We start from the raw sequence: 13,557 nt of genomic DNA on the forward strand, positions 1-13,557 counted from the left end.
AATTGCTGAAAGAGTTATATGGGTAAATAAATAAATGATTCTTTCCTTTTTGTGAGTCAGTCTGCAACATTGTTATATCTTTGTTCCAAACAATGATAAAGGACAATATTTTAATCCTTGAATATGATTGTATATGTTTGTGCTAAGTTTTGAATCTAGCTTTTGTAATAAATGTTTAGTGTGCATGCACATAAAACTACGTGGGTATTACTGTCTTACTGTAGATAGTGAAAGGCTACAACATTATTAAAGATGAAAATATGGATTCTAAACATTTGTGGTCTTAGGCTTTCAAGCAATTATTTCTGTTTAGATACTGAGCTTGTAGTCCTTGTAATATGTGTCTGTCCAAAGAGGTGTTTTATTTTAGATATTTATTTTTAGATCTTTAAGGGAAGTTTACAGGTATGGAATGATTTTTATTTTACAGCCCAGGCCCCCTCTGCCGCCTGTCTTCCAAAGGATAAGTCAAAGACTTTTTGGTCCATTAAATTTTGCCATTTTTATGTTCAGAGTGGTGGATAAGAAGTTTAATTTCTGCTGATTTTTCTCAGGTATTTGGCATTGGTACGTACAACAATGTTAGGTACTTGTGGGCAGGAATCGCAGACTGACTGAGGTTGGAAGGGACCTCTGGTGGTCATCTTGTCCAACCCTCTGCTCAAGCAGGGCCACCTACAGCTGGCTGCCCAGGACCATGTCCAGACAGCTTTTTTATGTCTTTGAGGACAGAGACTCCACAGCCTGTCTGGGCAACCTGTGCCAGTGTTGAGTCACCCTCATAGTGAAAAAATGTTTCCTGATGTTTATGAAGAACTTCCCATGTTTGAATTTGTGCCCACTGCCTCTGGTCCTGTCAGTGGGCACCACTGAAAAGAGCCTGGCTCCATCCTCCTTTCACCCTCCCATCAGGTATTTACGTACATTCATAAGATTCCTCCCTGAGCCTGCTCTTCTCCAGGCTGGACAGTGCCAGCTTTCTCAGCCTCTTCTCATAGGAGAGATGCTCCAGTCCCATAATCATTTTTGTAGTCCTTTGCTGGACTGTCTCCAGTATGTGCATGTTTCTGTTGTATGTGGAACTGGGCACAGTACTCCAGGTGTGGCCTCACCAGTGCCGGATAGAGGCAAAGAATCACCACCCTTGACCTGCTGGCAATGCTCTTCCTAATGCAGCCCAGGACACCATTAGCTTTCTTTGCTGCAGGGGCACATTGCTGGCTCATGGTCCACCAGGACCCTTGGGTCCTTTTCTGCAAAGCTACTTTCCAGCTGGGTGGCCTCCAGTGTGTGCTGGTGTCTGGCGTTGTTCCTCCCCAGGTGCAGGACTTTGCACATCCCCCTGTTGAACTCTTTAAGGTTCCTGTTGGTCCATTTCTCCAGCCTGTTGAGATCCCTCTGAATGCCAGCATGGCTCTCAGGCATATCAGCCACTCCTCCCAGTTTTGTGTCATCAGCAACTTTCCCACTGATCACCACCCTCTGAGCCCAGCCATTAACCCAGTTTTCACTTCACCTCACTGTCTGCTTATCCGGCCTGTGCATCAACAGCTTGTTTATGAGGATCCTATGGGAGACAGTGTCAAAGGCCTATTGAAGTCCAGGTAGTCAATATCCACTGCTCTCCAGTCATCTACCAGGCCAGTCACTTCATGATAGAAGTTTATCAAGTCAGTCAAGCATGACTTCCCCTCCGTGAAGCTGTGTTGATTACTCTTGATGGTTTTCTTGTCTTTAATGTGCCTGGTAATGCTGTCCAGGATTAGCTGCTCTGTCACCTTCCCAGCGATGGAGGTGAGCTGACCAGCCTGTAGTTCCACAGGTCCTCCTTCTTATCCTTCTTTAAGACAGGAGTGACATTTGCTTTACTTCAGTCCTCAGGCACCTCTCCCAGTTGCCGTGATTGATCAAGGATTATGGAGAGCAGCCTCGCAATGGCATCTGCCAGCTCCTTCAGCACTTGTGGGTGCATCCCATCACAGCCCATGGACTTAAGTATGTCCAGTCCACTTAAGTATTCTCTAACCTAATCCTCTTCCACCAGGGGAATGTTTTCCTTGCTCTAGACTTTCCCTCTGGTCTCTGGGGCCTGAAATTCCTGAAGGCCAGTCTTACTAGTAAAGACTGAGGCAAAGGAGGCATTCAGTACTTCAGCCTCTTCTCTGTCCTGTGTAACCAGGTCCCCATCTTTTGAGCAACGGGCCCATATCTTCCCTAGTCATCTTTTTGTTGCCTGTGTACTTCTAGAAGCCCTTCTTCTTGCCTTTGGCATTGCTCATCAGATTCAATTCCATTTGGGCTTTAGCATTCCTTACTTTGTCCTAGGATGCTCAGATAATGTTTCTGTATTCCTCCAAGGTTACCCTATGAGGGTGACCTCTGTATGCTTCTGGTTTGTCTTTGAGTTTGGCCAGGGGCATCTTGTTCACCCATCTAAGCCTCCTGGCATTTTTGCCTGACTTCTGTTCATTGGGATGGAGCGCTCTTGAGCTTGGAGGGGATGATGAATATTAACAAGCTTTCTTGGGGCCACTCTACCCTCCAAAGCCTTATCCCACAGGACTCCTCCAAGCAGATATTTTAAGAGGCCAAAATCTGCTCTTCTGAAGCCCAGGGTTGTGAGCTTGTTTTTCATCTTCCTCCCTGCCTCAGGATCCTGAACTCTACCATCTCAAGGTCACTACAGCCAAGGCTGTCTTTGACCTTCACATCCCATATGAGCCCCTCCTTGTTGGTGAGTATGAAGTCCAGCAGAGTACCTCTCCTCATTGGCTTCTCTGTCACTTGGAGGAGGAAGTTATCATCAGTGCACTCCTGTAACCCGCTGGATTGCTCTCATGCTATGTTGTCCCTCCAGGAGATAACGGGGTGGTTGAAGTCCCCCAGGAGGACCAGGGCCTGCAAGTGCAAGGCAGCTCCATTATGTCTGTAGAGGTCCTGATCCATTTGTTCTTCCTGGTCAGGTGGCCTGTAGTAGATACGCACCTTTGTCTAGTGATGACACCGTGTCACCTTTGCCTGTCCTCTCTTTAATCCCAACCCATAAGCTCTCCATCACCTCTTCTTCTATCCCCAGGCAGAGCTTCATGCGCTCTAGCTGCTCTCTCACATAAAGGGCAAGCCCTGCTTCCTCTCCTTTCTAAAGAGCCCATATCCCTCCATCGCAACACTCCAGTCATGGCAGCCATCCCACCATGTCTCTGTGATGCCAAGAAGATCATAGCCCTGCAACTGCACGCAGATCTCTAACTCGTGGTCGTTCCCCATGCTGTATGTATTTGTATACAGGCAATTTGGAGAGGCACCCCAGCATGTTGAAGTTCTGGAGAGGAACTCCAGGAGGAGAGTTTGATGATATTTTCTCAAAGGTGATTGTTTTAATTCTGGGTACTTTAACTGAAAACTTCACTGGTGTCTGTGGGCATAGTCATAAGTTTTGTGATTGATTAAGTCTCTAAGGTTACGCACTAAAAAGAATAAATCGTATGATTTTCATGAGTGCTAAAACCTCAGTAATTACCAGTGTTTCTTCACCGGCAAATATCCAAGGGTAATGGTAGGTGTTACAAGGCAAGTGCAGAAGAATCTGGCTGTCAGTATGATGATTGTTACTGTTGGTGTTGGGTTGCAGGTCGGTCGACTGTTCCAAATAGAATGCAGCATTCAACTAGAAGTCTGCTGGCATTGTAAATAAAATTTCAGGAAAGTTCATCAAATGTAATCTTTGAATCTCATTTCAGAACAGAGACACAAATTTTCTACTATTACATTGCACTGTAGCAACTTTCTCATGTTTAGCAAGGCAGTAACTAGGCTCCTTGTACATGAACTGTAAGAATTAGCTTGTTGACACGTTGCTGCTAAAATTGAGGAGTGCTTTTCTTGCAGTAATGAAATAAACAATTTGAGACAGTCTGAATGTTTCCTGTTTCATTTTTGAAGGTTACAGTGTCTCTTGTTGAGGTTACGGAAATACTGCCACTTAAAGTAGTTACCTTGTATGTAAACAGGGAGGTAGTGGTAATGTAAGCCTGTTTTCCATTCATCTGCACCATTTGTTCATGTGTCTTCTATTAACAATGATTTTTAGCTGTGCCACACTTAATCAGTGATGCTGCAGTCTTTGTTGTGATTTTGCCAGAGCTTATGCTTAACTAAATTTTTGTGTGTAATAATGCTTCAGTAACGTTTTCCAGTCAGAGAGTTCTTGGAAGTTTAGTCTATATTTAGAATTAGGGTTAGGATACTTAGATTCCCTCCTTCTCATTGTTCCTTATAGCCTTTTCTTAGCTCACGTTTTTTCTGAGGACGGTGTCTCTTCTTTTCAGGCAAATATGTGCAGTTCATAATGCCTTTGTCCTGTTAGCAAAAGAACTTTCTTTTGCTTTGCTGATTTCAGAAGTGTGTTGTCCTTTTCATGTTGGGGTTCTGCTTCCTCAGAGTAGCTTAAATGAAAAAAGATTGCTTTGAAGGCGTTCTCTCCTGTTGGTATGAAACATGTTCTTGAAGGTTAAGCAGCTTATAAGTTTATGGATGTTAGAACCATCTGCCCAACATATATCCATTCCTGTGTCCTACAGGGTAGCTGTATGATAAGTTGGCATAGTTGAGTATTTATTATATTACGCTGTAATAAGATGTCCTTGCTCTGTAGTGTGTCCGCTTGTAAGGCTTCTGTAGTGGTGGAAAATCTGGTTAGAGGAGTTCTGTGAAGGGAAATGCTGAACATTGAAAATAAAGGTGAAGAGGTTGTAGCAAAAAGCTTTTGAAATGCCTGGTTTTCTGTTCAGGGCTGACTACTAGAATTAAAGTGGCATTAAAGGTGTAGCAGCTGCTGCCAAAAGCAGCTGAGATTTTACAGTGTTCTTAATGCCCATGGTCTTTTGAGATCTACTGTCAATAACTTGAGTACCTGCGTGAAGAGCACTGGGAACCTGGGCTTTATGTTGCAGACAGAGTTGCTCCATAAAGACAAGACTATTTGACTGTGGGGAACAGAGATAAATTCATAGACAGTAGTTGCATTTAACTGTCAAAGTGCTGTTAATTTGAGCACTTAATGTTTGGGGGAAGAATTTTGTGGAATGGATTTTTTTTTTTTTTGTCTGCCATCTGTAAAACTTTAAAATCAGTCTGCAAAACTACTGTGAAGAAAAATGGAAGGTGCTTTTCAAGCTGTTTGTGGAGTCATTCAAAAAACTGGTCATAGTTGTGGCACTTGTAGTGGCACTGTTTGTTTACTTAGTTAATGTGTGTTTTGGCTTATAAAAAAAAAACAAAAAACAACAAAAAAACCCAAAGAAACAAAGATGGCAGTGCCTTCTCCCAAAATACTTTTGTGTAGGGATATGGAGATCAGCCCTTCTCTCCCAGACCTGTAGTTACACACTGCCAGGATGGGTGATCTCACTTTGATACTTCAGCATGTGTGGTTTCATTCTGATTCCTCTGCTGGGATGAATGTCAAGCAGGCAAATAGTAATCCTGTGTAATCAGAGTCTACTGTCTGTGACAGAATTGGCATACAAAGACTGCTTTTCATAGGATTTTGAAAATCGTAAAGTAAAAGATGTCTAAATTTATGTCTGCACTTGAATACGTTTTCTGGGGTTTTTGAATATGTTGCTATCCAGGTGTTTGTGAATACCTAGAATGTGATTTTAAAGCATGAGAATTAATGTCTAATGATTGACTCAATGATATGAGTTCTATTTTGTGTAAAATTTATAAAGTTGTTTTTTTTTTCTTGCTTTGTCGTTTCAGATTTGTCCAATATGTGCAGCATTACCTGGAGGGGATCCAAATCATGTCACAGATGACTTTGCAGCTCATCTTACACTGGAACACAGAGCTCCTAGAGATTTAATATCCTTTCCAAGTTGATGCAAAGAGACTAGACTGTTTCATCTCGTAGCCATGATGACTTGTTTTGATTTTTGTAGTCAAAGGGTCATACCTCTGGTTTTCCTGGAACTTAAGTTGCTAAAGATCTGTATGTCAAAAATAAGAAGGTTCATTTGCTAGTTTAAAGAAGTGTAGATACCAGATTGTGAACAGACTGTAGGTATACTTGACAGTGCTTTTTGCTCTAACAGCAAAAACATTTAAAGAACTCTGACACCAAGAGGTTTTTGTACATGCACTGTGGTTTATCCTGCCTGATCATTCTTTATGTATCCAGATTCAATAGTGTGCTCTAAGAATTTGTGACATGAAGGTGATGATCTGAGGATGATTTGGGCTTAGCTGGTTTTGACAAATGATTTAAACTTGGTTAACTACTTTTAACACCATGTTTTAATAACAATTTCATAGTGTTACTGACATTTTGTAATATAACTTAGAAAACTTTCAGATTTCCTGGGAAATAGGATGTTGTCTTCCAGTTACCTTAGAAGCAGGTTATGCAGATTTATCTATGCTTGATGCCTGAAGAGCTGGAACTATTGGGGTTTTTTATCCTTGTTCTAGGAATATTTTTTTCTAACTTTTTCCCCCTAGGATTAACTGATGAAATGTATTTTGGTTTGGGCTTTTTATTTAATGACATGCAGGCTATGTAGCCTACCTACAATAAGTGATCTTTCTGAACTATTCCTTTGTGTCTCATTTAAACAAACGACAAAAAGACTACATTATTACTTTGATAGTGGCTTTTTTGTGTAAAGATTTTTAAAAAGGAAAAAAAAAAAAGTAAGCCCTAGCAACTGGAGTAAAAAAAAAAAAAAAATCAAAGCCCTAGCAACTGGAGTTTGTTATGCTAACGCAAGGGAGACAGCATTTAAGGAGATGGCTCCATTTCAGTTGTGATTGTGTTTGATTGCATTTGTGTGTGTTAGTGTTACCATGGTTTAGGGTCAGGACAGACTAAATGCACACGTTAATTACTACACAATAATTGGATCAGAGTAAAGGAGTTTGGGTGTTTATTGGCTCTGTGAAGGAGTAACTAATAATGCAGAGAACCCTACAGAGTTAGATAAAAGCGGTTATCTCTGCTTCACCTTTCCCTGTGGACACGAGCAGGGCTCTCAGCAGTTGGGAGGAGCAGGGTGCTGAGTGCGGTGGCTCTGGCTGTGTGAGCTTGGTCCCCGGTGTCCAGGGAGATCCTCCATGGTCAGGTGTCCCCCAAGGCAGAGTCACGCCATCCTCTTTTTCTGGTGGAGGTGGGATGAGATTGATGAGGGGAGAGCATCTTCCAGACCACTGGATCTTTCCCAGCCTTTAGACGGCTCTGAAATGTTGCTTGATGACTGGTGTAGTGAGTCACTGAGCAATTTTTCTTTTATCAGTTTAGTTCTGCTCTTTCTACCAATTGTCAGTTTTTCATAGCACCTGCCTAATATGCTTTTTCTAACAAAATTTACATCCCTAATAACTACATAGCAATGTACCAAAGGTCAAACTGTGGGCCTTGAACATTGGGTTAACTGCTCTGTAGGCCAGGAAGTTTAAATTTTCCCAGTTACAGAGTGAAATTAATTTTGTACTGAAATGAACAAGATTTGATTAGAGTTCATGCTTCTGCAGCTTTTTCTCCCCCTCCAGTATCAGAAACTCCACCAGATGACTTTTAATTTGGGAATGTTTGAGGTAGAAAAAAAATCAGTCTTTTCAAACACAGAGTAAGGCTTCAATGTCAGTCATCCCAAAATGGATCTTTCTTGGATATATTTTGGGAATACGTTGTCCATGATTCATCATTAAAGACAATGCGTGTAGAATTTTCTGCTTGTACGCTACTGCTTCAGTGATCAGTGTTGTCAAGTCTGCAAAACTTGGTAAGCGTATCCTGAAGTGAGTATTCCACATTGGGCTTTACATCATGTCTAGCAACAGGCAGGTCTAACATAGGAAAAAAGGAAAGAGGAGGTGCCCCTTTTCATCCAGGGTCTGGCAGCATAGGAAAAAATAACTGTCAAAGTCAGGGAACTGTTAGAAAGCTGCTCACTGATGCTGTTATATTGCTGTTTTAAACATATTCATGTGAAGTTAAAGCTGTACAGAACAACTCTGTGCTCTGTAACAATCTTCATGTACAAAAAGGAGTTAAAGAGAAGGCTCTTCACTTGCGCTTTTTCTAGAGTGAAGATTTCTGTTTACAGTTTGAGGTAAGCTTTTATTGTTGGGTTTGCTAGAGTCCTGAGAAGTGGCCTCATCTTCCAAGCGTTCATTGGACATGTGTGGTTTGTTTTGATTTTTGCGGATTTTTCTTAAGTTGTCCCAGAAGGCTGTGTGTGTTTCTTGTTATAAGCCTTGTGCAGCCACTGCAAGGTATGTTCTTTATTCCTACAGTCTGGGGACAACTCTTTGAAGCCCGGTTTCTTTCTTTAGCAGGAAAACATTTGAAAATTTATTAAATACAGCTTAGCAGCATCAATCATACAAATAGTTCTTGCATGGCTATTCAGATCTGTTTGTTACAAGTTAAGGTTTATAAAGGTTTTTCTTACTCTAGTATAGCTGCTAAGACTTGGGTGCACACTTAGCTAGTATTTAAAGAACGATGTTTATCTCAAAACACTTCAGAAGCTGCAGTTAAGAAAGTTACCCCACAGTCCTGTGTTTGCTTGAAAAATCCCCAGACACTGGCCTTTTCTACCAGGTCTAGTTATGAAGAGCTTGCCAAACTGCATGGGGGCAGTAGTCCATCTAATACAATATCTCGTCTCCAGCAGCATCCAGTTTTAGCGCACTCAGAAGTGCAAGGCACTCTGTGCTAGGCAAAGTGTGTTTTGTGCCAGGGGATATTTTCCTCTTACATCCTAGGTGTTAAGTGTTTTACACTGCAGCATAACTAATAGGTTTGAAAGAGGCAAACATTCTGTAAAATCTTTTTGTAATAACCGGAAGTTCTTTCTTGCCATGAGAAGTCTAGTCTTTTCTTTCAGTCTTAAGTTCTTGACCTCCATGACATCCTGAGGTTCTGCACCATAACTCTGTTTTATGAGAAGTACATTGGACACTACTCTTACACAGTAATGGATACCATACCAGTGGTAAGCAGACTATTATAAAAATGAAGAACATGGGAGATAGGAGGATCTTAAGCTAAAAGTCTAGTAACAGTAAAATAAAATACTCAGGCCTATGCTATTTCGTTTTGCCCTAGTGAATTATACTAGTGATTTTTAAAATAAAAGGAGGCCTTATCTGGACTGTCTTGGAGGAATGAATGTTAACAACTTTCTGACAAAAATAATCTTTAAAGAATTTGTTGATTGTCTCAATTTATATGAGAAAACATACAAAAGGTATGACTTGAAATATAAGCATCTGATATGGAGAAGTGGGGGGAAAATGGGAAAATGAAAGACATCAGTGTCGTAACTGGAAATAGTGGCATTTCTTTGGCTAAAAGAGGAAGGGTGAAACAAAGGGGTGTGATGGAAGTCCTGAATACTCTGGAAACCTACGATTTCTTAAGGACTGAAGTGATGAAATTTATTGCATAAAAGCATAAAGTACAAAAGTCAAAAGGAATACAGTAATTATAATGTACTTTTGATAGGAATGGCGACAAACTTTTATTATTTTCAATATTTAAGAATTGGGGAGAGAATAAAATCCCTATGTGTAATAAGCTTGGCTAAACATGTATTTGTCAGAGTTTTCAGACTACTGAGTAGAAAACTTTGATCTAAAAAAGCTAAGAAATTAATCCTGATGTTTCTTAGACATCATAAAAAGCTAGAGAAATGCAGGGAGTTTGGTGTACACAGCACTGGATATCTTGAGTTCAGATCAGTAGGTTTGACTTGCACCATAGCTACAGTGTACCTTAGCTTCAGATGTTGAGTCATTATTTTACGAATGAAGAACAGTGTGCAGCTGAGTATTTCACCCACCAAATGTCCTTGTCATTTAATACTCAATGCCAGACAGTTCTGTTTTCTTAACTTCTTGGTTACGATGAATCCAGTGGTGTTCGGCATGTACGTAGGATGTTCCACCCAGGCCGGGGTTTGGGAGGCCCCCGTGCACGTAGATCAAACATGCACTTTACTACCAGTTCCCCTGGTGGGCTTTCATCTTCTCAGAGTTCGTATTCTCCAAGCAATAGAGAAGCCATGGATCCTATAGCTGGTAAGAGGTGTAACCACAAATTTTACCCCAATGTCCTTCTTACACAGAGGAAGTAAAATTCAAGATGATGATAGTTGCCCTGCTTTCCATTGTTATGAAGCTGCATGTATAGATATGATCCACGGCAGAAGTGTGATTGATGGCTGCTTGCAGGTGAGCGGTGTGCTTGGCTGGGTTGTCGCAGGGCCGTGGAGGTGCTGAAGCTGAAACCACTGCCTGTCGCTTGTGCTTTTAATTCTAGACAGTGTAAGGCTTATTCCCAAACCTAATCTATGCACAGGTGTTGTATATTTTTACAAGCGATTGTGTCCAACTTCTATCACCTGCTTTAGTACATCTCATTTTAATTTGCCATGTGGATAAAGGTGTTTATGGAGGAGAGTATCTGTCTCAATGAAGATGAAATTAGCTGAATTTGAGTATTAATGGACGATTAAAATATGTTCAGCTTGCATTCAGGCTGCTGTTTGAATGCCAGACTTGCTAACATCACAGATTTTATTTATTTTTAGGTGTACTTGTAAATTCCTACATAAATGTACTGCTGCAAGTATTTGCAGTGTATTTTGGTCAAGTTTTTCTAAACTGTGAAGGGGGAAGAGTGTCTCATTTTCAACACCAGAAAATAATGATGATGTGTCTTTAGGATTCCCAGGAATAACTTGTTTGGCATATGTTTAGCTCTGATGTGAAAATAACTTTTTTTACAGGAAAGGGAAAATAAATAATTCAAACAATTCTGGAAACAAATTTAACTTTCCCTAAGGGGAAATGTAAATGTTTTCATGCAGTAGTCTTTGACCATGCCAGTGTAAGTGTTAGGGAAACCTCAGAACTTCTGCCATAATCCACCTTTGCTTCAGATGCCGAGAAGGCATAATGCTTAAACTGGAGCTTCCTACCGTCATGTTGTGACTTCTTCCGAGGGAGGTAGCCAGCCAGCCAGCTTAATGAGGCGCTGCCCCTGAGAGGGGAGCTGTGGCTCCACTGCCTGCCTTAGTCATGGTCCACTTGCCTGCCTTCTACTGGCTCCAGTGCTCTGCTGGCCTGCTGTGGCCTGATTTAACTCATTTTATTAGCTGGAAAGAAGTATCCCATCAAGAGAAGAAAATGAGTTAAGCGAGGTCACAGGAGGGTCTGAAAAGGACTAGAGTTTGTTCAAGGAGGGAGGATGTTTGTGAAGCCTCCAGTGCAAGACCTCATCTTTCTCTTACAAGGGCAGCTAGTTCAGCTCAGTTAAATGTGGAGCAGCTGCTGAGGTTTGTTTTCAGCCTCGCAAGGCCTTCCCACTTAACAGCATTAAATGTGGGATAAAAAGGCATTCTTCTGAATCTTTTCTTTTTTGGTGGAAGCTGTGTTTTTGCATTTAGAGTTCAGTTGCACACTGAGCTGGGTGTCCTTCTTATATCAAGACTGTCTCAAGCTCACATCTGCTTCCAAAGTATTGTTGCACTATACTGTAAGCTTTAACTTATGCTTTAATGTACAGTGAGAATAAATACACCTAAATATTGTTTGGAAGTTTGACACATCTTCCCTTTTGCTGGAGTAATAAATAGGAAAGTCCACAGAATTTTTCTGTTTCAAATAAACAAAGTTTATAGTATCTGATACTTTTTTTTTTTTTTAACATTTTCTTTCCTCCTTGTGGCGTTTTCTAGTAATTACAATGGAATTAAAAGGTTTAATCTTGATATTGCTATCAGTGCTGGTAAAAATGACTTGACCGTCCTGAGTTCCTGACATGGAAAACAACTGCATTTTGCTTTGTTCCCTCAGAGAAAGCCTCATTTAGGATTATATTTTGTTAATGCAATAGAAGGAAAATTGTCATGGCCTATATAGTAACTTTGTAATGTAGAGGTGAGGGGCAGGAGCAATATCGTCTCCTACTTCCTCTGTCCTTCCATCAGCTACAGCAAGCAGGTGATACAAGAAGTACCTTCTACACAGGGTGTAGAAGGGATTCTGCAGTAATGCACTGAGTAGTAATTTGCTGTGAATATTTATTTCAAAAAATTCGTTGTAAATGAAACTTGCTATAAGCATTCCATCCCTCCGCATCGGAAGACTTAAGGACAGAGGTTTTTTTAAATTACTAGGCTTTCTCCGTACCTCTGGCAGAAATAAAAATTCATACAGCAGAAGTGCTTGACCACTTCAGTTTTGATGTGAGGCAATACTTTAACGTGTTTTCTTAACTAAATATTTCGTATTAAATGTTTGAAGCAATGGTATGCTATTTCTGTCTTTGCTGTGGCACAGCTTCCCTCTGGGATACTGGGATGGTGAAGCCTGTGTTTTGAGGGAACATTTGTTGAGAGGAAAATTAAATCACCAACCAAAGGCAAAAAGAAGTAGTTTCTTAGTCCGTTGCTATTTTGACTTGAAGTTTCAGAGAACATAATTTGCCAGGCGTTCCCTGTAAATTGGCTTTCCTGTTATTTTGAAGGCATTAAACTTTGACTTCTTGTTTGGAACAAATCTGCATAAATCTGCAATCTTCCTTACCCTTTGAGATGTTGTATGCTAGGACTTTTTTCAGGAGGTTCATGGGTTCTTCAGCATCGTTTGTTCTTTTACTTTATTGATTGAAAAAAGGAATTGATGCACTGGAATTCAGGGTGTATTCATCCTATTGTGTAATGCTGATTTAAGATCTTTCATCATAGAAACTTTCTCTTCTCTGGCAGAGCTTTTATCTCAGCTATCAGGTGTGAGGCGTTCTGCAGGAGGACAGCTCAACTCCTCTGGCCCTTCTGCTTCTCAGTTACAGCAGCTGCAGATGCAACTGCAGTTGGAACGACAACATGCGCAGGCTGCAAGACAACAACTGGAGACTGCACGTAATGCAACTAGGCGCACCAACACGATCAATGTCAACACCACTATGACACAATCTACAACAACAACCAACACATCTAACACAGAAAACAGTCAGCAGACTATCCAGAATTCCCAGTTTCTTCTTACAAGGTAACTTGTTCTATGTATTTACTTGTATTTTTACCTTTTACCATTTCTGTTTGCCTTAGTCCTGATAGAGCTCAATGGAACTTAAATGTTTGGAGTTAAGCACATGCCCTAGTAAAGCAGTTTCTGATCAAATATATTCCAGAGTTAACAGGCTCATTAATCACATATATTCACAGTAGACAGCAACAGTGGTCACGGAATGTGTAATACATAAATCTTGCTTCATCCACATTTCTAGCATAGAAGTAAACCCATTAATTTGATATCTAAGAATAGCAGTTCATGGCTGGCCCAAAGGGAATTATTCTGCTTTTGGAAAGCCAACTCCAGGAGCTGGCTGCAGAAATATCCTGTGGTGGCCTAGTGTTTGCAAAAAGGAGAGGCAATCTCACAAGTGCGCTGTACTTTTTTTGACGCACCTAGGAACGTGTTTGAAGGATTAGACTTGAGTATGGATTTCTGATGAGGCTGACTTTGAGTTTTCTCTGAGTAAGT

At 40.8% G+C, this 13,557-nt stretch overlaps 1 protein-coding gene across 5 annotated transcripts in view; it reads left to right on the forward strand.

Annotated features, from left to right (window-relative positions):
* LOC309603041 (E3 ubiquitin-protein ligase KCMF1) overlaps window positions 1-13,557 on the forward strand; it is a 55,768-nt gene that overhangs the window by 38,892 nt on the left and 3,319 nt on the right. For 4 of the 5 annotated variants that reach the window (XM_082337384.1, XM_082337385.1, XM_082337386.1 and 1 more), the window contains 3 exons: window positions 5,764-5,865; window positions 9,912-10,086; window positions 12,759-13,062. In XM_082337384.1, the coding sequence (XP_082193510.1) occupies window positions 5,764-5,865; window positions 9,912-10,086; window positions 12,759-13,062 (581 nt within the window). The remainder of the gene's footprint in view (window positions 1-5,763; window positions 5,866-9,911; window positions 10,087-12,758; window positions 13,063-13,557) is intronic. The other variant, XM_082337383.1, reaches the window with a different exon arrangement.

The sequence above is a fragment of the Platalea leucorodia genome, assembly GCF_965183815.1.
Source record: "Platalea leucorodia genome assembly, chromosome: Z".
Classification (NCBI taxonomy): domain Eukaryota; kingdom Metazoa; phylum Chordata; class Aves; order Pelecaniformes; family Threskiornithidae; genus Platalea; species Platalea leucorodia.